The sequence below is a fragment of the Lonchura striata genome, chromosome 26, assembly GCF_050655825.1.
Source record: "Lonchura striata isolate lonStrDom1 chromosome 26, ASM5065582v1, whole genome shotgun sequence".
Classification (NCBI taxonomy): domain Eukaryota; kingdom Metazoa; phylum Chordata; class Aves; order Passeriformes; family Estrildidae; genus Lonchura; species Lonchura striata.
This window is the reverse complement of record NC_140728.1, coordinates 5,303,094-5,326,385: the sequence shown is the minus strand read 5'-3', so window position 1 is coordinate 5,326,385 and position 23,292 is coordinate 5,303,094. Positions and strand designations below refer to the sequence as shown.

General features: G+C 41.6%; 1 protein-coding gene across 10 annotated transcripts; it reads left to right on the top strand.

Moving 5' to 3' along the window:
* The first annotated feature begins 284 nt into the window (after window positions 1–284).
* Window positions 285–21,597, top strand: ZC3H11A (zinc finger CCCH-type containing 11A). 10 transcript variants are annotated; one of them, XM_085561322.1, is made up of 19 exons: window positions 285–370; window positions 2,566–2,630; window positions 3,799–3,851; window positions 4,901–5,051; window positions 6,167–6,286; window positions 7,364–7,487; window positions 9,532–9,729; window positions 9,932–10,048; window positions 11,399–11,476; window positions 11,726–11,836; window positions 12,528–12,590; window positions 12,760–12,861; window positions 14,154–14,219; window positions 14,996–15,505; window positions 16,376–16,449; window positions 16,999–17,584; window positions 18,352–18,503; window positions 19,162–19,214; window positions 20,497–21,597. In XM_085561322.1, the coding sequence occupies exons 4-19, from the start codon at window positions 4,998–5,000 to the stop codon at window positions 20,759–20,761; spliced, it is 2,673 nt and encodes an 890-aa protein (XP_085417448.1). In that variant the 5' UTR covers window positions 285–370; window positions 2,566–2,630; window positions 3,799–3,851; window positions 4,901–4,997; the 3' UTR covers window positions 20,762–21,597. The 10 variants fall into 10 exon arrangements, with proteins under 10 accessions (XP_085417448.1, XP_077645198.1, XP_085417445.1 ...); XM_077789072.2 differs by having other exon boundaries at window positions 11,399–11,479; XM_085561319.1 differs by having other exon boundaries at window positions 3,281–3,851; window positions 11,399–11,479.
* The last annotated feature ends 1,695 nt before the right edge of the window (window positions 21,598–23,292 follow it).

Here is a 23,292-nt window from a genome sequence, read left to right as displayed (position 1 = left end):
CTCTCCCTTCCCGTAGGGCGGGTGAGTGAAGCCACTTCCGGCCGCCATCTTGGCATCGGGCACCATCTTTGAGCTGGGCACCGGGACGCGGTGACCCTCGGCGAAAAAAACAAAATCCTGTTCATTTCCGAAATAAAGTCTTTGTCCAGCTTTTGAAGAACTTTTGAAGCGCGAGGAACCCAAAACCGCAAAACCCAGTTTTGCTCCACCTCGGGAGAGTGAAGCCACTTCCTCCCGCCATCTTGGCGGCGACGGCGCTGAGGCTGCGCGGCTCGCCGGGCGCCATCTTTGAGCCGGGCACCGGCGACACGGCGGCGGCGGATCGCGGCGGATCGCGGCGAACAGCGGCGCGGCGGCCCCCGGGGGCTCGGTAAAACTCCCTGAGCGACCGTAAATAAAAGCGCTTCGGAGCCCCGCGGCGGCGGTTGGGAGGGGGACGCGGCGGGGCGAGGGCGGCGCTGCCTCCTCCGCCAGGCCGCGCGTCCCCCGCGCTGCCCCCACAGCGGGGACGCTGAGGGACGAGCGGGATAAACCGGGATAAATTTGAATAAATTGGGATAAATTTGAATAAATCGGGGTAAAACGGGATTAGTAAAGTGAAATTAGCGGGATGAGGTGGAATTAGCGGGATTAACATCGGGTTTCGGTGGGTTTTGTGCCCCGGGGGTTTGGGTTGGAGGAGCAGCGCGCCCGGTGTAACCCCGAGGTTTTTCCCCTCAGCGCTCATCCCCTCACAAAATTCGATTTTTCAGCAGAAATACTTCCTAATTTTCCTCATTTTCAGCTTAAATCTCCTTTCTCCTTGTTGTATCAACGCGTCTGAGGGGTATTTCTAATACAGTCACCAAATTTCTCCTCATTCCCTAAAGGAACTTCAGGACCGGGCTGAAATCTTCCTTGAGGTTGTTAAAAAAAACCAACAAAATTCGAATTTTTCGGGTATTTTCTTGGGTTTTTTTTAAAGGTTGGAGCTGAGAGATTTCTGACGTCGTTTTTGGTACAGAAAAACCAAAATGTGATTTTTTTTTTTGTTGTTGTAAAGCCTCCAGGTTATTCCCAGAATTGCACTCAGGGTCGTGCATATCCTAAATAAAAACCTAAATATTTGGGTGTAAAAAATTAGAATTCAATAAAACAGGAAGTTTTAAAAAAGTAGAATTAAATAAAAGGGGAATAAAGGGTTGAATTTGGGCACAGCTGAAGCAGAGCAGGGGGAATTTTCCAGGTAAAACTTCCTGGTGGTGGCATTTTCCAAGGTGAAATCCAGGGAAAAATTGGATTTTTTTTTTTTTTTTTTTTGGAAAATCGAATATTTTTGGGATTTAAGAAAAGATTCCCATGATGGGGAGGAATTGTCACAAGAAATCATTGCCAGGCCTTGGGGTTGAGCACAAAAATAGAGAAAAAAGCCAAAAGGAAAATAAATTTTATTTAATTATTCCTGTTTTATTCAAGAGTGGCTGTAGCAGCTTCCCTTGGTTTGGAGTTGATTCCTGAGGAGGAAAAGCTGGAGGAGAGAGGAAAATAAAAGGTTAAAAATGGGTAAAAAAGTGGAATTTTTGGTGCTTTTCCTTCTTTTTTCACCTGATAAATCATCAGGACTTTAAAGCACAAATTTGGGGGTTTGAAATCCAAGAATTCCTCACAGGAAAATTCTTTATTTTCCTTCTAAAAATTTAAATTTTCCCTTTAAAAACAAAAAGTTTGTGTTGGTTTTTGGCCTGGTTTTTGCTGACCCTCAGGTCCTGGTTTCTAAAAAATTTTAATTTTTTGATTTTTTTTTTTTTTTTAGAAACAATTGGTTTAAAAAATATTTTACCAGAAAAATTTTAATGGTATTTTGGACAAAAAAATGTTTTTTAAATTTTCCTTAATTTGAATTCATTTGAGACCTGCTGAGTGCACCAGAGTTACTAATTTTTATTCAGATTTTTTTTTTGATTGCCACCTCGACACCAGTTTAAAATTAAACAAAAAAAAAAATATTTAATGAACCTTTTAATAATTAAATTACCTTGATGAAGTTTAGAACTTGGAGGGGGTTTGGGGAGGGGAGGTTTGGTTGATTTTTTTTCTGTTGTTTTGTTGATTTTCAAGGTTTTATTCCAATTATTTAAAGAAAATTGAGACTCTGAACTGAAATGTGGAAAAATATGGGCGGCAAAAAGCTGATTGAATTTCTCAATTGAATTAAATTAAATCCCTGAATTAAATCTCCAGGGATTTTCTTTCCCCCCAAGGTGCTGGATGTAGGAAAATGTTGCGTTTTTAATTGTGAAAATTCCATTTTCTAGCCTGGTTTGGGTTTAAATTCCTGATTTTATCACCCCTTATTCAGCAAATTCAGCCTTGAAATTTCAATTTAACTCTCAAGAACATTGGGGAAAAAACCCTGAGGAAAAGAAGAAAATTTCCAGGAATTTTTAGGAATAAATTCCCCTGGAAAATCTGATTTTGAAGGTCCAAAAATGCATTTAAATCCTGTTTTATTCCCTTTCTCAAGCAGCAAAAAAAACCAAACCAATAATTAATATGAAAACCCAATTTTTCCTCTCTTTATTTTAGATTTGGGAAAATTCTCTGGCCAAAACAAAAAAAAAATTCCTGGGAAAATTGAAAATTTTGTTTGTGTGAGTAAAAAGGTTCAAACTGTTTCTTCTTAAGCTGTAAAGAAAAATTTCACTGAATTTTGTCTTCCCCAAAGTGTGAAAAATCCTTTGCACAGAAATATCTGAGGGGTAAAATTAACTTTTATTTGTATTTTAGCTGTTCTGGGTACAAGGTTGTGTGGAAAAGAGCCCTAAAAATCAGATTTATTAGAAGAATATTCAAAAGAAAAGCGTGATTCATGCGAAAAAAAATCAATTTTTGGTGGCACCAAAACCCCCAGTCAGCTGCTGGGACGAGCTAATGGTGGATGAATGGATTAGGCAACAGCACAAATGGAAAAATTGGAATATTTGATGGAAAACCCAACAAATTCCTGCCAAAAATCCCCTCGAAAATTCAGTTTTTCCTTGCCTGAGGGATGGGGGTGGATGTGTTTGTCCCTGTGCTGTCCCCGTGTCCCCAAATCCCCTCTCACCCCATCAAAAATCCATCAAATAATCTCATTTTTCCCCCCCTCCATGAGAGATTCATGTGGGAAATGGGCCCAAAATTTGAATTTTATTGCTGTTTTTTCTCCTTGTTCTGCTGTCCCTCCCTCTGGTGGGGTGTGTATAAACACATTTCTGGGTTTATACACACAAATTTGGGGTTGTTTCTTTTTATTGTACAGGTCATAAAGGACGGGGGAAGGTTTTTGTGTTTTCTTAATAGGTGAAGAAATCTCAGAAGACCCGAAATTGCAACTTACTGAATTAAATAATTAAAAAAAAAAATTAAAAAAAAATTAGAAATTTCCCCAGCTGTGGAAGATGGAGCCTTATTTTTGCAGCCATTTTGAATCCTGAGTTCATCTTAAAAAAAAAAAAAAAAAAAAAGCAGCTGGGGCGCTTTTTTTATATTTTTTTTGTTTATTTTTTTTTTAATTTTTTTTTTATTGGAAGAGCTAAAATATCCCTGGCTGTCTCCAGTGTGCCAGATTTGCAATGGACTCAATTCCTCCATTAATTATCAGATTGTTCTGAGAGCACCTCAGAGTTTTGGAATTGTTGGCTGAGAGGTTCCCTTGGAATTGTCAGGAGGAAAAAAAAAAAAAAAAAAAAATCCAAACAAAACAAAAAAAAAAAAGGCAAAATTCAAAATTTTTTTCTGCCCCTTTGTTATTCATTGACGGAATCCTTCGGCCTACAGGAGAGGGGAACTGCATGGCTGGGAAGAGCCAAGGCTGGGCTCAGCGGGGCCAGGTGGGTGAGCTCCAGAGTGGCCTGGGATGGGAAAAGTGGCCTAAATTTGGGGGAAAAATGGGCTGGGTTTGAGGGAAAACTGGGGGGAAAATCCCCCTGGGATTGAGGGAAAAATGGGCTGGATTTGAGGAAAAATTGGAGGAAAATCCCCCTGGGATTGAGGGAAAATGCCCTGGATTTGGGGGAAAGATTGGGGGGAAATGGCCTGGATTTGAGGGAAAATCCCCCTGGGATTGAGGGAAAAATGCCCTGGATTTGGTTGAAAACTGGGGGAAAATCCCCCTGGGATTGAGGGAAAAATGCCCTGGATTTGAGGAAAAATTGGAGGAAAATCCCCCTGGGATTGAGGGAAAAATGCCCTGGATTTGAGGAAAAATTGGAGGAAAATCCCCCTGGGATTAGGGGGTAAAGGGCCTGGGTTTGGGGGGAAATTGGGGGGAAATCCCCCATGGACTGGGGAAAATGTTCTGGGATTGGGGAAAATTGGAGGAAAAATCCCTCTGGGATTGGGGGGAAAATGGAGACGAAATCTCCCTGGGACTGGGGGAAAAAAATCCCCCTGGGATTTGTAATAATAGTGTGATATCAAATAATACATTATAACAATATCAAAACATTTATTTAATTTATTATTAAAATTTTCTTGTATCATCAATAACTGAAAATCGCACCCAATTTTTGAAGAAGTGCCTTTGTTTTGGGGTCACTCCCTAACTTTTTTGGGGTTACCTCCTAATTTTTTGGGGTCACTCCCTAGTTTTTTGGGATCACTCCCTAATTTTTGGGGTCACTTCCTAATTTTTGGGGTCGCTTCTAATATTTCTCAACCTCAAGACCCAGAACTCTTCCTAAGCTCCCAAATCCCAATTTATACTGACAAAACCCCTGCACTTTGACCAAATCTGCTTTAAAAATTCACATAAAAACCAAATTTTTCACCAAATTCAGCTTTATTTTTATTCCTATTTAACTTCAACGCATACATAATTTAACCAGTTAATAGGAAACGAGTCTAAATCCTGATTTTTCATCCTGATCCCTTTCTGCAGGGTGACTTTTAAAAAGGAGCTGTCACAGCTAAGGCAGAGAAGCCAATTCTGGAGAAGGGAGGAGCAAAGCCTGAGTAAGCTGTGAGGATCCCTCAGCATGTCCAGCCAGGGGGATGACTGCTACTTCTACTTCTACTCCACCTGCAACAAGGTGAGCCCGACCCCTCTGGGAGCAATAATAATCATTATTGATTATTGATTGGTTATTGGTTCATTGATCAGCTCCCGGGTTGGAAATCTGCATTTCTCTAAGCTGTGTCGTTTCCATTTCCAGCCCTTTGCTTTTCAAACTTGTGTCCTTGTCCCAGCTCATTTTTCACTTTTGTGATTGTTCCCATCCCATTTTTTTTAACCTGTCCTTTTCCCATCCCATTTTTTAACCTTTTTGCTTTTCCCATCCCATTTTTAGCCTTTGTCATTGTCTCATCCCATTTTTAAAGCTGTGCTTTTTCCATCCCATTTTTAACCTGTCTGCTTTTCCCATTCTGTTTTTTTTTAACCCTTTTGATTCTCTTTTGAAGCTGAGTGGGTTTTTACCCCCCCCCTTTTTTTTTTTTTCCGATTTTGCTGATTTTCTGTGGATTTCAGGGAGATTCCTGTTCCTTCCTCTCGTTTTTTTTTGCCGATTTCCTGTGGATTTCAGGGAGTTTTCCTGTGGTGTTTTTCCTGATTTTCTGTGGATTTCAGGGCAATTCCTGTGGGGTTTATTGCTGATTTCCTGTGGATTTCAGGGCGATTCCTGTGGGAGTTTGTTTTTTTTTTGCTGATTTCCTGTGGATTTCAGGGAGTTTTCGTCTGGATTTCAGGGAGTTTTCCTGTGGAATTTTGCTGATTTCCTGTGGATTTTAGGGTGATTCCTGTGGTATTTTTGCTGATTTCCTGTGGAATTTTGCTGATTTCCTGTGGATTTTGGGGAGTTTCCTGTTCCTTCTCTCAGTTTTTTTTTTGCTGATTTCCCTGTGGATTTCCCCTTTTTTTTTTTTTTTCTTTAATTTTTTTTTTTCTTTTTTTTTTTTTTTCTGATTTCCTGTGGATTTCAGGGAGTTTTCCTCTGGATTTCAGGGAGTTTTCCTCTGGATTTCAGGGAGTTTTCCTGTGGTGTTTTTTTTTGCTGATTTCCTTTGGAATTTCACTGTTTTTCTGTGGCTTTCAGGGCGATTCCTGTGGGGCTTTTTTTTTGCTGATTTCCCGTGAATTTCAGTGAGTTTCCCCTTTGATTTTTTTGCTGATTTCCTTTGGAATTTCACTGTTTTTTGTGGATTTCAGGGCGATTCCTGCTCCTTCCGGCACTGCGAGGCCGCCCTGGGCAGCGAGACCGTCTGCACGCTGTGGCAGGAGGGGAGGTGCTTCAGGAACATCTGCAGGTTCAGGCACATGGAAATCGATGTGAGTGCCCCCCAAAACCCCTCTGCTCACCCCAAAAATCCCTGCCACACCCTCCCAGGGATCTGGGGGCGTTAATACCCTTCCCCAGCAGGGATTTGGGTTACCAGGAGGGAGGTAAAGGAGGAAAAAAATTGATTTTTGAGGTGTTTTTCTTGTGTTAAATGATGTTGTTCCCTATGTTCCATGTGGATCCCACTCTTTAAATGTGGTGGGAAAAAAAAAAACCTGGGAGATGGAATTTTTCCCTAAATTTTTTATCCTAAGATGGAATTTTCCCCAAATTTTTTATCCGAAGTTAGAATTTTTGCCAGATTCTTCATCCTGAGCTCTTGGAATTCCTAAAAGCTGGAATTTTCCTCAATCTTTTTTATCCTGAGCTGGAATTTCTTCCCAGATTTTGTATCCTGAGCTCTTGGAATTCCTGAGAGCTGGAATTTCTCTCTAAATTTTTTATCCTAAGCTGGAATTTTCCTCAAATGTTTTATCCTAAGCTGGAATTTCTTCCTAAATTTTTTATCCTGAGTTCTTGGAATTCCTAAAAGCTGGAAAATCTCTTTAAATTTATCCTGAGCTATTGGAATTCCTGAGAGCTGGAATTTCTCTCTAAATTTTTTATCCTGAGCTTTTGGAATTCCTGAGAACTTGTATTTCTCCCTAAATTTTTTATCCTAAGCTGGAATTTTTCCTAATTTTTTTATCCTGAGCTCTTGCAGTTGTACAGAGTAAAGATAAAAAAAAAAGATGGGAAGGAGCTAAAGCTATGCAAGATAAATTCAGGTGGATTTCACCAACAACTGAAATCTGAAAATTGACTTTTTTCTCTGGGAATAATCCCATTATTTTGAATTTTATTTTAATTTAACCCCATGACAAAGCAAAACTTGATTTTTTTCCTTTGGGAATAATCCCATTATTTTGAATTTTATATTAATTTAACCCCTCGATACCATCCCGCTGAATGAAAAAACCCAGCAAAATTCCGATTTTTCCCCTCTCTAAACCTTTTCCTTGTTAACAGAGCGAGTGGGATTCTCCAGGAGGGAATTCCCTGAGTTTGGATTTATGTTTTTTTCCCAGAAAAAGAGGAGTGAGATCGCCTGTTACTGGGAGAACCAGCCCGGGGGCTGCCAGAAGCACAACTGCGCCTTCCACCACGCCAAGGGCCGCTACGTGGACGGGCTCTTCCTGCCCCCCAGCAAAAGTCAGTTTTCCATCTCATTTTTCCCTAAAATTGCTAAAAAATCATGGGGAATATTGCTTAAAATTAGCTGGATGTGGGTCTGAGCAAAAGTCAGTTTTCCATCTCATTTTTCCTTAAAATTGCTAAAAAATCATGCTGGAAATCCAAGAATTCATGGGAAGTATTCCTTAAAATTACCTGGATGTGGGTCTGAGCAAAAGTGAGTTTTCCATCTCATTTTTCCACAAAATACCCAAAAATTCATGGGGAATATTCCTTAAAATTACCTGGATGTGGGTCTGAGCAAAAGTGAGTTTTCCATGTAATTTTTCCTCAAAATACCCAAAAATTCATGGGGAATATTCCTTAAAATTACCTGGATGTGGGTCTGAGCAAAAGTGAGTTTTCCATCTCATTTTTCCACAAAATACCCAAAAATTCATGGGGAATATTCCTTAAAATTACCTGGATGTGGGTCTGAGCAAAAGTGAGTTTTCCATGTAATTTTTCCTCAAAATACCCAAAAATTCATGGGGAATATTCCTTAAAATTACCTGGATGTGGGTCTGAGCAAAAGTGAGTTTTCCATGTAATTTTTCCTCAAAATACCCAAAAATTCATGGGGAATATTCCTTAAAATTACCTGGATGTGGGTCTGAGCAAAAGTGAGTTTTCCATGTAATTTTTCCTCAAAATACCCAAAAATTCATGGGGAATATTCCTTAAAATTACCTGGATGTGGGTCTGAGCAAAAGTGAGTTTTCCATCTCATTTTTCCACAAAATACCCAAAAATTCATGGGGAATATTCCTTAAAATTACCTGGATGTGGGTCTGAGCAAAAGTGAGTTTTCCATGTAATTTTTCCTCAAAATACCCAAAAATTCATGGGGAATATTCCTTAAAATTACCTGGATGTGGGTCTGAGCAAAAGTGAGTTTTCCATGTAATTTTTCCTCAAAATACCCAAAAATTCATGGGGAATATTCCTTAAAATTACCTGGATGTGGGTCTGAGCAAAAGTGAGTTTTCCATGTAATTTTTCCTCAAAATACCCAAAAATTCATGGGGAATATTCCTTAAAATTACCTGGATGTGGGTCTGAGCAAAAGTGAGTTTTCCATGTAATTTTTCCTCAAAATACCCAAAAATTCATGGGGAATATTCCTTAAAATTACCTGGATGTGGGTCTGAGCAAAAGTGAGTTTTCCATGTAATTTTTCCTCAAAATACCCAAAAATTCATGGGGAATATTCCTTAAAATTACCTGGATGTGGGTCTGAGCAAAAGTGAGTTTTCCATGTAATTTTTCCTCAAAATACCCAAAAATTCATGGGGAATATTCCTTAAAATTACCTGGATGTGGGTCTGAGCAAAAGTGAGTTTTCCGTCTCATTTTTCCTCAAAAATACCCAAAAATCCATGCTGAATATCCAAGAAAAGAGAGACTTTTGCAGTCGGGGGAAATTTCTAATTTTAAATTTTTTTCCTTGCTTTTTGCTTGGTGATTTTTGCTTTTCAAGGTTCCTTTTCCCTTCTCCTTTAATCTCTTTACAGGTGGGGTTACAGAATTCAATCCATTTATTCTTAAATTTTCAACTTTAGCCTCAAAATCTGGGATATTTTTCCTTTCCAGCCACTCTTCCTGAAAGGCAGATTTGCAGTCAGAGGAAAGGAGCAAAATTCCAATTTTAAAATTATTTTCTTGCTGATTTTTGCTTTTCAAGGTTCCTTTTCCCTTCTCCTTCAATCCCTTTATGAATGGGGAATACAGAACTGAATCCAGGAATGATTTATTCTCAAATTTTCAACTTTAGCCTCAAAATTTAGGATATTTTTCCTTTCTAGCCACACTTCCTGAAAGGCAGATTTGATTTGCAGTCAGGGGAAAAGGGCAAAATTCTAATTTTAAATTTTTTTGGTTGGTGATTTTTGCTTTTCAAGGTTCCTTTTCCCTTTTCTTTTCAATCCCTTTATGGGTGTGGAATACAGAACTGAATCCAGGAGTGTTTTGTTATTAAATTTTCAATTTTATCCTCAAATTTTGTGCTGTTTTTCCTTTGCAGCCACCCTGCCAAGCCCCCCCGAGGCTGCAGAGGACGAGGTGAAGCTGGTGCAGCTGCAGCAGAACAAACTCTCCGTTCAGTCCAACCCCTCCCCGCAGCTCAGGGGGGTGATGAAAGTGGAAAATTCAGAGAATGTTCCCAGTCCCACCCATCCCCCTGTGGTCATCAACGCTGCAGATGATGATGAAGATGATGACGGTGAGAAATCTGTAATTTATTTTGAGTATTTATGCTTGAAATCGGAATAAACATCACAAAAATTTGGGATTTATGCACCAGTTTAAGCTGGAGAAATGAGCAGTAAATATTTTTAAGGATTGAAATATTAAACCACCTAAAAATTATTGTTCAATCTTTACTCTATAAATGATTTTATTTTGGGTTTGATTTTCCCTTCCAGACCAGCTTTCTGAAGAAGGAGAAGAAACCAAAACCCCAGTGCAGCCCCCAGCCACAGAAACCCACAATGGGCTGAGGGTGATTTCCACCAGGAAATCCAATCCCACTGCAAAGCAAGGTATTCCAGGGGCTTGGAGAGGGAATTTCACAGCTAAAAGCAAAATATTCCCAAAGTCAAACAGAGCCCAGGGATGCTGGGTGGAATCCAGGAGTCCATTCCCACCTCACCATCTGCCCCCAGGCAGGGGAAAACCTCCTGGGTTGGTTTTGGGGGAGAAAATGGAGTTTAAAGTGGGATTTAAATGGAGTTTAGAGTGGAGTTTAAATGGAGTTTAGAGCGGAGTTTAGGGAGGTTTAAGTGGAGTTTAGGGAGGTTTAAGTGGAATTGGGAGAGGTTTAAGTGGAGTTCAGTGAGAGTTTGGGGTGGAGTTGAAATAGAGTTTAGAGTGGAGTTAGGAGAGAGTTTGGAGTTGGGAGAGAGTTTAAGTGGAATTGGGAGAGGTTTAATTGGAGTTTAAATGGAGTTCAGGGCAGAGTGTAAATGGAGAGTGGAATTGAGAGTTTAGAGAGGAGTTTAGGGAGGTTTAAAGTGGAGTTTAGAGACAGTTTAGAGTGGAGAGAGAGATAGAAGTGGATTTGGGAGAGGTTTAAGTAGAATTGAAAGAGTTTTGAGTGGAGTTTAGGGAGTTTAGAGTGGAGTTGGGAGAGAGTTTAGAGAGGAGTTGGGAGAGGTTTAAGTGGAATTGGGAGAGAGTTGAAAATGGAGTTGGGAGAGTTCAGAGTGCAATTAGAGGTTTAAAGTGAAGTTTAGGGAGGTTTAAGTGGAATTGGAAGAGGTTTGAAGTGGAGTTGGGAGAGAGTTTAGAGTTTAAATTGAGTTTAGAGTGGAGTTTAGGGAGGTTTAAGTGGAGTTGGGAGAGGTTTAAGTGGAGTTGAAATGGAGTTTGGAGTTAGGAGAGAGTTTAAATGGAATTGGGAGAGGTTTAATTGGAGTTTAAATGGAGTTCAGGGCAGAGTTTAAATGGAGTTTAGAGTGGAGTTGAGGGAGATTTTAGTGGAGTAAAAGGGAGGTTTAATGTGGAGTTGAGAGAGACTTTAAAGTGGAGTTTAAATGGAGTTTAGAGCAGAGTTGGGAGAGAGTTTAGAGTTGAGTTTAGGGATGTTTAAGTGGAATTTAGAGAGATTTAATTGAAGTTTAAAGTGGAGTTGAGAGAGAGTTTAAATGTCTGCAGTGTCCCTTCTGGCATTGTGGAAATCCAGATCCAAGGAATTCAGGAATCTTTAATCCCTCTCCATGACTTTGTGCTCAAAAGTGTGGATTTTCCCTTGGAGGGTGAAAAAAGCTGCCAGTTTTCCAAAATCCCCCCTTTTTTTGGGCTTTTTGCCTCCTGGGGAATGTTGGCAGGGTTTATTCCCAATATTTTGGGAAGGATTTACCTCCATTTCCTGAACTGTTCTGTGCTTCCAGATGACAACTTAAATTTTGGAATAAAAACCTTGGAAGAGATCAAACTGAAGAAACTCAAGGAAAAAGCCAAAAAACAAGGTGGTGAGTTAATATCCCTAAAATCCCTCCTTATCCTTCTGCCTTTTGTTCATCCTTGGCTTTAATCCTGATTTTCCTTGGATAATTGCAAGGAAATTAAATTTTTTTTTGCAAATTGGGAGATCCTACAAGGACAAACTTTCATTTTTTTTTAGAGGGGCTATTCTGGTATGTGGCAGCTGGTTTTGCTACTTGGAATTCCAAGGAAAATTGTTAAATATCCTGATTTTTCCATGTTTTTCCATGCAGAAGGTCCTTCAGGAGTGGCTGTGGAGCCTCTCCAAGCCCGGAGCATTCCCGTGCCAGAGAAGGAAAACGTCCGGACCGTGCTGAGAACTGTGACCCTCTCCTCCAAGGAAGGTAATCCCAAATCCCCAAAATTCCCATTCCACTCAATTCCCACTCACTCAATTAGGATAATTACCTTAATAATCCTCAGATTGATTATTAGGATAAATATCCTAATAATTATTATTAATAATAATTAGGATAATAATTAGGATAATAATTAGGATAATTAATTATATCCTATTTTATTTATTTTATTATATTATTGTATATTAATTATATATTAGTACATTATATTATTTATTATCTATAAAATTTTATATTGTATATGCTATAAATATATTATTATATATTTATATAAATTGTATACATATAAATATATATTCTCTAATATAATATATATTTTATATAATATATATGTTTTTGTATTATATAATATATGCAATATATATTATATATTTATATATGTTATGTTATATTGTATTATGTTATGTTATATGTTATTATATTATATGTTATTATTAATAATAATGTTTAGGATAGATATCCTAATAATATTAGGATAAATATCCTAATAACCCCGAGTTGCACTGCTGCCTTTCCTGATTGGAATTTCAAAGGCTGTATTGGAAAAGGTTTTTTTTTGTTGTTTTTTTTTTTTGTTTGCTTGTTTGGGTTTTGTTTGTTTGTTTGTTTGTTTATTTTTTGGGATAAGGGGATTTGGAATGCTTTTGGTGCACTGAAATGTGATTTCTTGTTTTAGGGGAGGACCCTGTGATCCAGCTGAACCTTCCTGACAGACTGGGAAAAAGGAAAGCCCTCATGGGTGAGAAACTCTGTGAAATATTTACATCAAAACCAGAAAATTCTGTTAACAACTAAAAACCAAAACTATTCCAAACTCATCTGGGAGGATTCAGGTTCCTGTGGATCGTTCTAAACCCTCCTGCAGAGGAAGATTCTGAAGGAATTTCTCATTTTTTGTCTTCCCAAAGGTGGGAAAACTTTCCTGCCCCTGAGGAGGAGCGTTGCTGACAGGCTGGGCAGGAAGGCAGAGCTGCAGGAAAACGCTGAAAAGGCCCCAAAAAGAGGCACAGGTACCAAAACCAGCTGGAATTCCCACCTGGAACCTGGCCCAGCTGTTCTGGGGGGATTTTCTGGGATTTGCTCTTGGGATTTTCTCTGTTTGGGATTTTCTGGTTTGTATTTTCTGTCCAGCTTTTCTGTTTAAGGTTTTCTGTCCAGCTTTTCCATTTGGATTTTCTGTCCATCTTTTCTGGTTGGGATTTTCTGTCCATATTTTCTGTTGGGATTTGCTGTCCAGCTTTTCCCTTTGGATCTTCTGTCCAGCCTTTCTGGTTGGGATTTTCTGCCCAGCTTTTCCATTTGGGATTTTCTGTTTGGGGTTTTCTGCCCATCTTTTCTGTTGGGATTTTCTGTTCAGGGTTTTCTGTCCAGCTTTTCCCTTTGGATTTTGTGTCCATCTTCTCTGTTTGGTGTTTTCTGTGCAGCCTTTCTGGTTGGAATTTTCTGCCCATCTTTTCTGGTTGGGATTTTCTGCCCAGCTTTTCTGGTTGGGATTTTCTGTCCATCTTTTCTGGTTGGGATTTTCTGTCCATATTTTCTGTTGGGATTTGCTGTCCAGCTTTTCCCTTTGGATCTTCTGTCCAGCCTTTCTGGTTGGGATTTTCTGCCCAGCTTTTCCATTTGGGATTTTCTGTTTGGGGTTTTCTGCCCATCTTTTCTGTTGGGATTTTCTGTTCAGGGTTTTCTGTCCAGCTTTTCCCTTTGGATTTTGTGTCCATCTTCTCTGTTTGGTGTTTTCTGTGCAGCCTTTCTGGTTGGAATTTTCTGCCCATCTTTTCTGGTTGGGATTTTCTGCCCAGCTTTTCTGGTTGGGATTTTCTGTCCATCTTTTCTGGTTGGGATTTTCTGTCCATATTTTCTGTTGGGATTTGCTGTCCAGCTTTTCCCTTTGGATCTTCTGTCCAGCCTTTCTGGTTGGGATTTTCTGCCCAGCTTTTCCATTTGGGATTTTCTGTTTGGGGTTTTCTGCCCATCTTTTCTGTTGGGATTTTCTGTTCAGGGTTTTCTGTCCAGCTTTTCCCTTTGGATTTTGTGTCCATCTTCTCTGTTTGGTGTTTTCTGTGCAGCCTTTCTGGTTGGAATTTTCTGCCCATCTTTTCTGGTTGGGATTTTCTGCCCAGCTTTTCTGGTTGGGATTTTCTGTCCAGCTTTTCCCTTTGGACTTTCTGTTCCTCCTTTCTTCTCCTGCTTCTGTTTGCACGTTGGTTGAGGGTTCAAGGTCACTCTGTGCTCTCCTGTCTCATTTCCCACCCAAAATGGGAATTTTTGCCCTTTTTTTTTAACTTTTCCTCTTGTTTTTTAGTTCAAGTCCTGAAGTCCCTGAAGGAGAGGCTGGGGCTGCCCTCTGAGCAGAGCAGTACTGAGACAGGTAAAAATTAGATTTGAAATACTCCTTTTTTGTTTTCCTTTTCCTTCTTTGCTTCCCAGGAACTCCCATGCAGCCTTAAATTGTTAATTTTAAAGGATGACTGACTCTTGATTTTACAAATCCAAGTGGTTTAAAGGAGAGGGGGGAATTTATTGTTCAGGGAATTGGGATTGTTCAGCCTGGAGGAGGAGGAATTTTGGGGTGATTTTATTGTGTCCTAAAGGGAAACCTGCAGGAAAGATAGAGAGGGAATTCCCAAGGAATGGAGGGGACAGGATGAGGGGAGTGACTCCAGATTGATGGGGTTGGATGGGATTTTGGGAATAAATCCTTCCCTGGGAGGGGCTGGGATGGAATTCCCAGAGGAGCTGGGGCTGCTCCATCCCTGGGATTGCCCAAGGCCAGGTTAGAGAGTGGAAAAAGTTAATAAAATGGGTAAAATTGGTAAAAATACACTCTGGGATATGTCCCTGCCCATGGGATTGGATGAACCCTTCCAACCCAACCCATTCCAGGATTCCCTGGGCTGGTTTGGATGGGATATTGGGAATAAATCCTTCCCTGGGAAGGAATTCCCAGAGAATCTGTGGCTGCTCCAGCCCTGGGAGTGTCCCAGGCTGGGTTGGAGCAGCCTGGGACAGACATCCAGAGTCCCTGGATGTTTTTTAAAGTCCTTCCAAGCCAATCCCAAATTCCCTCAGTGCTGGGAGAAACTGGAGACGTTTCCCCCTCCTTGATCGCTCTTTCACTCCCGGGTTGGATTTTTCTGCCCTCAGACAAAGCTGCCAAGCCCATTGAGGAGATCCGGGTGAAAACCCTGGAGGAAATCCGCCTGGAAAGAGCCAACCAGAGGAGAGGGGAGCCCCCAGCCAAAATCCCAGCAGATGGAAGGAAAACTGAAGATCCCAATTTAGGAGCAAGACCCTCCTTTGCTGCCCGCTCCAAATCCCTGGCAGGAGCCCTGGTGGAAAAAAACCACAAAAGTTTGGGAGACGAGAAGGAAAAACCTGAGGAATTCAACAGCAGGGCCAAAAGTGAGGCTGAAGGCAGGAGACAGAACATTCCTGCTCCAGCTGTGGCAGGCAGGGTGCAGCTGGCAGAGCCTGGCAGAGCCAGGGGAGCCGGAGAAGTTCGGATCAAAACCTTGGAGGAGATCAAGAGGGAGAAGGCGCTGAGGATGCAGCAGAGCGGGGAGAACGTTCCTGCTCCTGCTGCTGCTGCTGCTGCTGCCCCAGCCGAGGCTGCCCTGAGGGGCAGGAGGCTGCTGAGGGTCACCAAGCTCCTGGGTGAGATGGGAACTGGGGTTCCTGTGGGAATTGGGGTGCTTCTGGGAGCTGGGGTTACAGACTGGGGGTTGGGGTTCTCCTGGGAGCTGGGGTTCTTCTGGGAGTTGGGGTTCCATCCTGGGGATTGGGGTTCCACCCTGGGAATTGGGGCGCTTTTGGGAGCTGGGGTTCTCCTGGGAGCTGGGGTTACAGCCTTGGGATTGGGGTTCTACCCTGAGGATTGAGGTTCCACCTGGGAATTGGGGTTCCACCCTAGGGATTTGGGTTCCTTTGGGAATTGGGGTTCCACTCTGGGGATTTGGGTTCTTCTGGGAGCTGGGGTTCCACCCTGGGAATTGAGGTTCTCCTGGGGATTGAGGTTCCATGTGGGGATTGCGGTCCCCTGGGAACTGGGGTTCTTCTGGGAGCTGGGGTTCCATCCTGGGTATTGGGGTTCTACCCTAAGAATTGAGGTTTTACCCTGGGAATTGTGCTTCCCCCTTGGGAATTGTGCTTCCTTTGGGAATTGGGGTTCTCCTTGGGAGTTCTGCTCCACCCTGGGAATTGGGGTTCCACCCTGGGAATTGGGGTTCCTCCTTGGCAGTTGTGTTTTCCACTTGGAATTGTGCTTCCCCCTTGGGAGTTCTGCTCCATGGGGATTGGGGTTTTCCTGGGAATTGGGGTTCCACCCTGGGGATTTGGGTTCTCCTGGGAATTGGGGTTCCCCCCTGGGGATTTGGCTTCCCCCTTGGCAGTTGTGCTCCCGTCATCCAGTGGGACTGAAGGAGAGAGAAAATCCTGCAGGAATTGCTTCCTGATCATAAAAATAGAGAAATAACCCCCCCAAGAAATAAAAAAAAAACAATTTTTGGATATTTTTTTGGTTTAAAGCACCTGGAAGAGAAGAAAAGATGATTGTGGAGCTGAACAAACCTTCCCCCAAAAGTGGCTCTGCAGCTTCTGAGGTGAGTCTGAGCAAACTGACAATAAAAACTTCACATTTCTGATCAATTCCTCCCCTTTCTGATCAATTCTTACCCATAGATTTTTTTATCCATAGATTTTTTATCTGTAAATTTTTTTATCCATACAATTTTTACCCATAAGATTTTTTTACCCATAGGTTTTATCCAGAGATAACTTTTTGTCCCTAGATTTTTATCCATAGAATTTTTTATCCATACATTTTTTATCCATACATCCTTTTATCCATAGATTTTTTTACCCATAGATTTTTATTCACACATTTTTTTATCCATACTTTTTTTTTTTTATCCATACTTTTTTTTTTTTTATCCATAGTTTTTTAGCCATAGTTGATTTTTTATTCCTGGTGTTTTTATCCCTGGGTTTTTATCCCTACGTTTTTATCCCTAAGTTTTTATCCCTGAGTTTTATCCCTAGGGTTTTTTATCCCTGGGGTTTTTTAATCCCTAAGTTTTTATCCCTGGGTTTTTTATCCCCAGATTTTCACCCCAATAACCCTCTCGGTGTGTTTTCCCAAACCCTGTCAGAATTCAGGGAATTCTGGAGTTCAGGTGAAGAGCCTGGAGGAAATCATGTGGGAGAAACGGCAGCAGGAGAAACTGCAGCAGGGACCTGGGACAATTCCAGCTGGGAATCAGGAGAGGAGCCCAGAGAAGAACCTGGAGAGAAATCAGGAGAGAAATCAGGAGAAAATTCAGAGGATCCAGGAGAAGATCCAGAGGAACCAGGAGAACCAAGAGAGGAACCAGAAAAACCAGGAGAGGAGCCCGGACAAGAACCAGGAGAAGAACCAGGAGAGGAATCTGAGGAACCAGGGGAGGAACCAGAGGAACCAGGAGGAGAACCAGGAGAGGAAACTGAGGATCCAGGAGAAAAACCAGGAGAGGAACCAGAGGAACCTGGAGAGGAACCAGGAGAAGAACCTGAGGAACCAGGAGAGGATCCAGGAGAGGAACCAGGAGGAGCCCCCGGGCTCAGGGAGCCCCGAGGCCGCAGTGGGACCTGCCCAGCTGGGCAGGAGGAGAGGGGGCAGATCCCAGGAGGACGTCGGGACAAACCCCGAGAGGGACCCGGGCAAAAAGGGAGCCCAGCAGCCCGAGAGGAGAGGCAGAGGTGGGCTTGGGGTCTGGGGGGACCTTCTGGGGTTTGGGGGATGTTTTAGGGCTGGGGTTCCTGGGAATCTCTGGGATTGGGGTTTGTGGGGACGTTCTGGGGTTTGTGGAAATGATCTGGGATTGGGGTTTGTGGGAATCTCTGGGGTTTGTGGGAACGTTTTGGGGGTTGTGGGAATCTCGGGGGTTTGTGGGGATGGTTCATATGGGGTTGGGGTTTAGGGAGCTCAGCTGCCCAAGATTTCATAGATAAAGGGGATTTGATAAAGGGATTTGATTGATAAAAGGATTTGGTTGAGAAAGGGGATTTGATAGAGGAATTTGATAAAGGGATTTGATTGGTAAAGGGATTTATCCTTTTGATTGATAAAGGGATTTGATAGATAAAGGGGTTCAATTGATAAAGGGTTTTGATTGAGGAATTTGATGAAGGTGTTTATCCTTTTGATAAAGGGATTTATTGATAAAGGGATTTGATAGATGAAAGGATTTGATAAAGGGCTTTGATTGATAAAGGGGATTAGATTTATAAAGGGGATTTGATAGATAAAGGTGCTTGATAAAGGGATTTGATTGAGGAATTTGATAAAGGGATTTATTGACCAAGGGATTTGATAGATAAAGAGGTTTGATAGATGAAAGGATTTGATAAAGGGCTTTGATAGATAAAGGGGTTGATAAGGGAAGGGATTTGATTGATAAAGGAAGGCATTTGATAAACTTTTGTTTCTTTCTTTCTCTTTTTTCCCTCCTTTCCCTCCACCCCAGCCAAATCCAGGGTGTGCCTGAAGCCTGTGGATGCCAGAGCCCCTCCCAAGCAGCCCCTGAAGAGGAAGGTCCCCGAGGGCCACCCCCCTGCCGTGGTGGCAGTGAAGCCACTCAGTGCCACCAGCGGGGACACCCCAGAGCCCCCGGCCAAGGTAAGGCCCCAAAAACCCCCCAATTCCCAAAAAAAAACCTGGAAAAATGAAATTTTCTCCAGCTCTCCCATCCCTTTTCACCCCAGAATTTTCAGGGGCAGCAAATCCCTGCTTTGGAGGCACCTCCAGAATTCCCTGCTGGGATTCGGAAAGGATTTTGGCAAAAATTCCTTTAAAAAAAAAAAAACCAAAATCCTCATTTCAGGAATGCCCTGCTTCAGGTGAGGCAGAAAAAAAAGAATCTCCTACAATGTGGGAGTTTTTCTCATATCAGGAATGATTTCATTTCAGGAATCCCTAAAATGTGAGAATTTTCCTCATTTCAGGAATGCCCTACTTCAGGTGAAGAAGCAAAACAAGAATCTCCTAAAATGTGGGAGTTTTTCTCATATCAGGAATCCCTAAAATTTCATTTCAAGAATTTCATTTCAGGAATCCCTACATTAGGGAATTTTCCTCATTTCAGGAATCACTTCATTTTCAGCAACTTCATTTCAGGAATCCCTAAAATTTGGGAATTTTCCTCATTTCAGGAATACCCAAGAAGAATCTCCTAAAATTTGGGATTTTTCCTCATTTCAGGAATGATTCCATTTCAGGAATCCCTGAAATTTGGGCTATTTCAGCCCCTAACCCTTGTCCTGCTCCCCTTTCCCAGGTTGTTGCCAGCCCCGAGGGCTCCCGGCCTCGGAGGGAGAATTCCCAGATCAGGTAACCCCGACCCCAAATTCCTTCTGGGGTGGGCAGGGTGGGAATGATCCCAAAATCCTGCAGAGGAGCTGTTAATTGCAATTAAAGCTGCAGCTCTGGGTTCCTGCAGGTGCTGCACTGGGGCACTCCCCAAAATCGATCCAAAAATCCCCAAAATTGATCCAGAATCCTCAAAACTGAGCTAGGAATGCCCAGAATTGATCAGGAATCCCCAAAATTGATCCAGGAATGCCCAGAATTGATCCAGGAATGTCCAAAACCAATCCTGGACTGCCAAAATTAATCCCATCCCCCAAAACCAATCCTGGACTCCCCAGAATTGATCCTGGATTTACAAAATTGATCCTGAACTCACCAAATCTGATCTAGACCCCCCCAGACCCAATCAGGACTCCCCAAACCTGATCCAGGACTCCCCAAACCTGATCCAGGACTCCCCAAACCTGATCCTGGACTCCCCAAATCTGATCTAGCTCCCGCAAACCCAGTCCCAGTCCCCCCAAACTCAATCCCAGCTGCCCCAAACCCAATCCCAGCCCCTGCCACCCTCCCCTAACCCCCCATGTAGAACCCCAAACTTCACCTCGGGTCCCTCCTGCACTTACTTCCTTTTCCCTGCTCTGCTAGCCCCCCAAACCCAATCCCATCCCCCAAACCCAATCCAGGACTCCCCAATCTGATCCTGAACTCTCCAAATCTGATCTAGCCCCCCCAAACCCAATCCCAGCTCCCCCAAACCCAATCCCAGCTCCCCCAAACCCAATCCCAGCTCCCCCAAACCCAATCCCAGCCCCCCCAAACCCATTCCCAGTTCCCAAAAACCCAATCCCAGTTCCCCCAAACCCAATCCCAGCTCCCCCAAACCCAATCCCAGCTGCCCCAAACCCAATCCCAGCTGCCCCAAACCCAATCCCAGTTCCCCCAAACCCAATCCCAGCTCCCCCAAACCCAATCCCAGCTGCCCCAAACCCAATCCCAGCTGCCCCAAACCCAATCCCAGCTCCCCCAAACCCAATCCCAGCTCCCCCAAACCCAATCCCAGCTCCCCCAAACCCAATCCCAGCTGCCCCAAACCCAATCCCAGCCCCCCCAAACCCATTCCCAGTTCCCAAAAACCCAATCCCAGCTCCCCCAAACCCAATCCCAGCTCCCCCAAACCCAATCCCAGCTCCCCCAAACCCAATCCCAGCCCCTCCCACCCTCCCTAACCCCCTTTGTAAAACCCCAAACTCCACCTCGGGTCCCTCCTGCGCTGACTTCTCCCTTCTCCCTGCTCTGCCAGCCCCCAGCCTGGCAGCCAGGGGCATTCCCTGGCCCAGGCAGAGGTGTCGGGATCCTCCTCCTGCTCCTCATCCCTGGAGGCGCCGCTGAAGCTGCGGCGCCTGAGCTCAGCCGGCGGCGCCAAAGCCGCGCTCTCGGTGGAGGACGACTTCGAGAAACTCATCTGGGAAATCTCCGGGGGAAAACTGGAGGCAGAAATCGACCTGGATCCAGGCAAGGATGAGGATGATCTCCTGCTGGAACTCTCCGAGATGATCGACAGCTGAAAGTGAAGGATTTTTATTGGAAAAAAAAAAAAAGGGGGGGGGGAAAAAGATGCGACGCCAAAAAAAAAAAAATCCCCTAAAAAAGCAAAATTTCCTCCTGGCACCCCGAAGAAATGCTGGAAATGCTGTTGGATCCGTGCAGGAGATGCTTTCCCAGCTGGATTGGTGGGAATAGGCAGAGTCTGCTCTCAGTTATCCCAAAATTCCTGGTTGGGTTTGTCCCACGTGGGACGGAGCACTTGGAATTCCCTGGAGGGACAACACAGATCCCATGGCAGAGCTCCCTCCTGGACAGAAAAACCCCAAAAAAATCCCTGGAGTTACTGTGTCAACTCTGGAATCCACGGTGGACTCGGAATTGGGGGGAATTCGGGGGTGGAAAAACACCGGGAGGAATTTTGGACCAAACCCTGCCAGGGTGAGCCTGGCTCCGAACGATCCAAGGGGGATTTTTCTTGGAATTTTGGGATGGTGGAAAAATCAAAATTCCTCCTGGAATTTGGGAAAAGGAGCATTGCTTCAAGTGCCTCTGGATTTTGAGGATTTTTCCCTGTAATGAACCTCCCACATCCAGCTGGGATCGTTGTGGGAGGGGAAAAAAAACAAAAAAAAACCCAAAAAAACCACCTGGAATATTCCCCCCTTGGCTGCTTCCCTCTTTTCCAACCTATTTTGGAGATGGGATTGAGAGGAATCCCCGTGGATTTATTTTTATTTTTCATTTTTGTTTATTTTGATTTTAGTTGGTTTTTTTTTTTTTTGGTCCTGTAAATATTTTATTCTTCCATTTTATATTTGTATGATTCTATTTAAGGGATTAAAGGTAGGCTGCTCAACTGTGGTGTCCTTGCAGAGTTTTGTGCTTTGATTTAAGGAATGGTATCCAACAAGTTTGGTGGGAATGCTGGAATTAATTAGAAATTAATTAGAAATTAATGAAAAAATAATGAAATTAATGAAGAATAATGAAATTAATTAAAAAATAATGTAATTTATTGGAAATTTAATGAAATTTATTGGAAAATAAATGGAATTTATTGGAAAATTAATGAAATATATTGGAAATTAATGAAATTAATGAAAAATGAAATTAAAGAAAAATTAATGAAAAAAAAGAAATTTATTGGTAAATTAATGGAATTTATTGGGAAATTAATGAAATGTATTGGAAAATTAATGGAATTTATTAGGAAATTAATGGAATGTATTGGGAAATTAATGAAATTTATTTGAAATTAATGAAATTTATTGGGAAATTAATGAAATTAATTGAAAATTAATGAAATTAATGGAAAATTAATGACATTAATTGGAAAACAATGACATTAATTGGAAATTAATGAAAATAATGAAATTTATTGGAAAATAATGAAATTGATGTAAAATTGATTAAATTGATGGAAAACTGATGAAATTTATTGGAAATTAATGAAATTAATGGAAAAATTAATGGAATTTATTGGAAAAATAATGAAATTTATTGGAAATTAATGGAAAAATTAATGAAAAATTAATGAAATTTATTGGAAAATTAATGAAAGGGGCTCAGCCTGGAGAAAAGGAGGCTCAAGGGGAATTTGGGATCTTCCACAGGAACATGGGAGAGATTTCAGGGAATTTTTTTTGCTTTTTTTTTGTGACTTTGTGGGATAAATGAACAGGAAAACTCGAGCACTGTAAGAGCACAAAAATTACTTTATTTTAAAATTTTGTGTATTTAAGGGCGCAGCTCTGCTGTAGCTCTAAGCCAGGGGAACATTGCTAACAAATGTTTTATTTATAGATGAATTGTGGTTATTCAAACCAAATTAAATAATAGTGTGAAAAATGCCCAACACTTAGTTTTTAAATTTTTAAATTTTAATAATAAATCGGTTATAAAACTAATAACACAATTAGAGTAATAAAGTGTAGAGTTAGGACAATTAGAAGACAATAAAAAGCAGATTTTTTTGATTAATTTTTTGATTAATTAAACAAGAAATTCGCTTTTTCTGATAAGAAACCCATAAATTCCTTTTTTTTGGAAGATTTTGGTGTTCCTCGAAGCGAGTATCTCATTCCTTAAAAAAAAACCCAAAAAACTCCCCCCACATACTAAGAGAAAAAAACCTACTAAGAGGAAAAAAAAACTAAGAGCAAAAATAACCAAAAAAAGAATAAAAAAAAATCCTACAAAGAGCAAAAAAACCCACAAAAAAAACCCGAAAAAAACCTAGTAAGAGCAAAAAAAATAAACAAAAAAACCCCATCTTACTAAGAGAAAAATAAAAGACCCTACTAAGAGCAAAAAATAAAAAAGAAACCCCAAAAAACCTACTAAGAGGAAAAAAAAACAAACAAAAAAAAAACAAAAAAAAAACTTTACTAAAAGAAACCAAAAATCTACAAAGAGAAAGAAAAACTACTAAGAGCAAAAATTACTAAAAAAAGAACAAAAAAATCGTACTAAGAGCAAAAAAACCCACAAAAACAACCTACTAAGAGAAAAAAAACGTAAAAAAAATTAAAAAAACCTGCTAAGAGAAAAA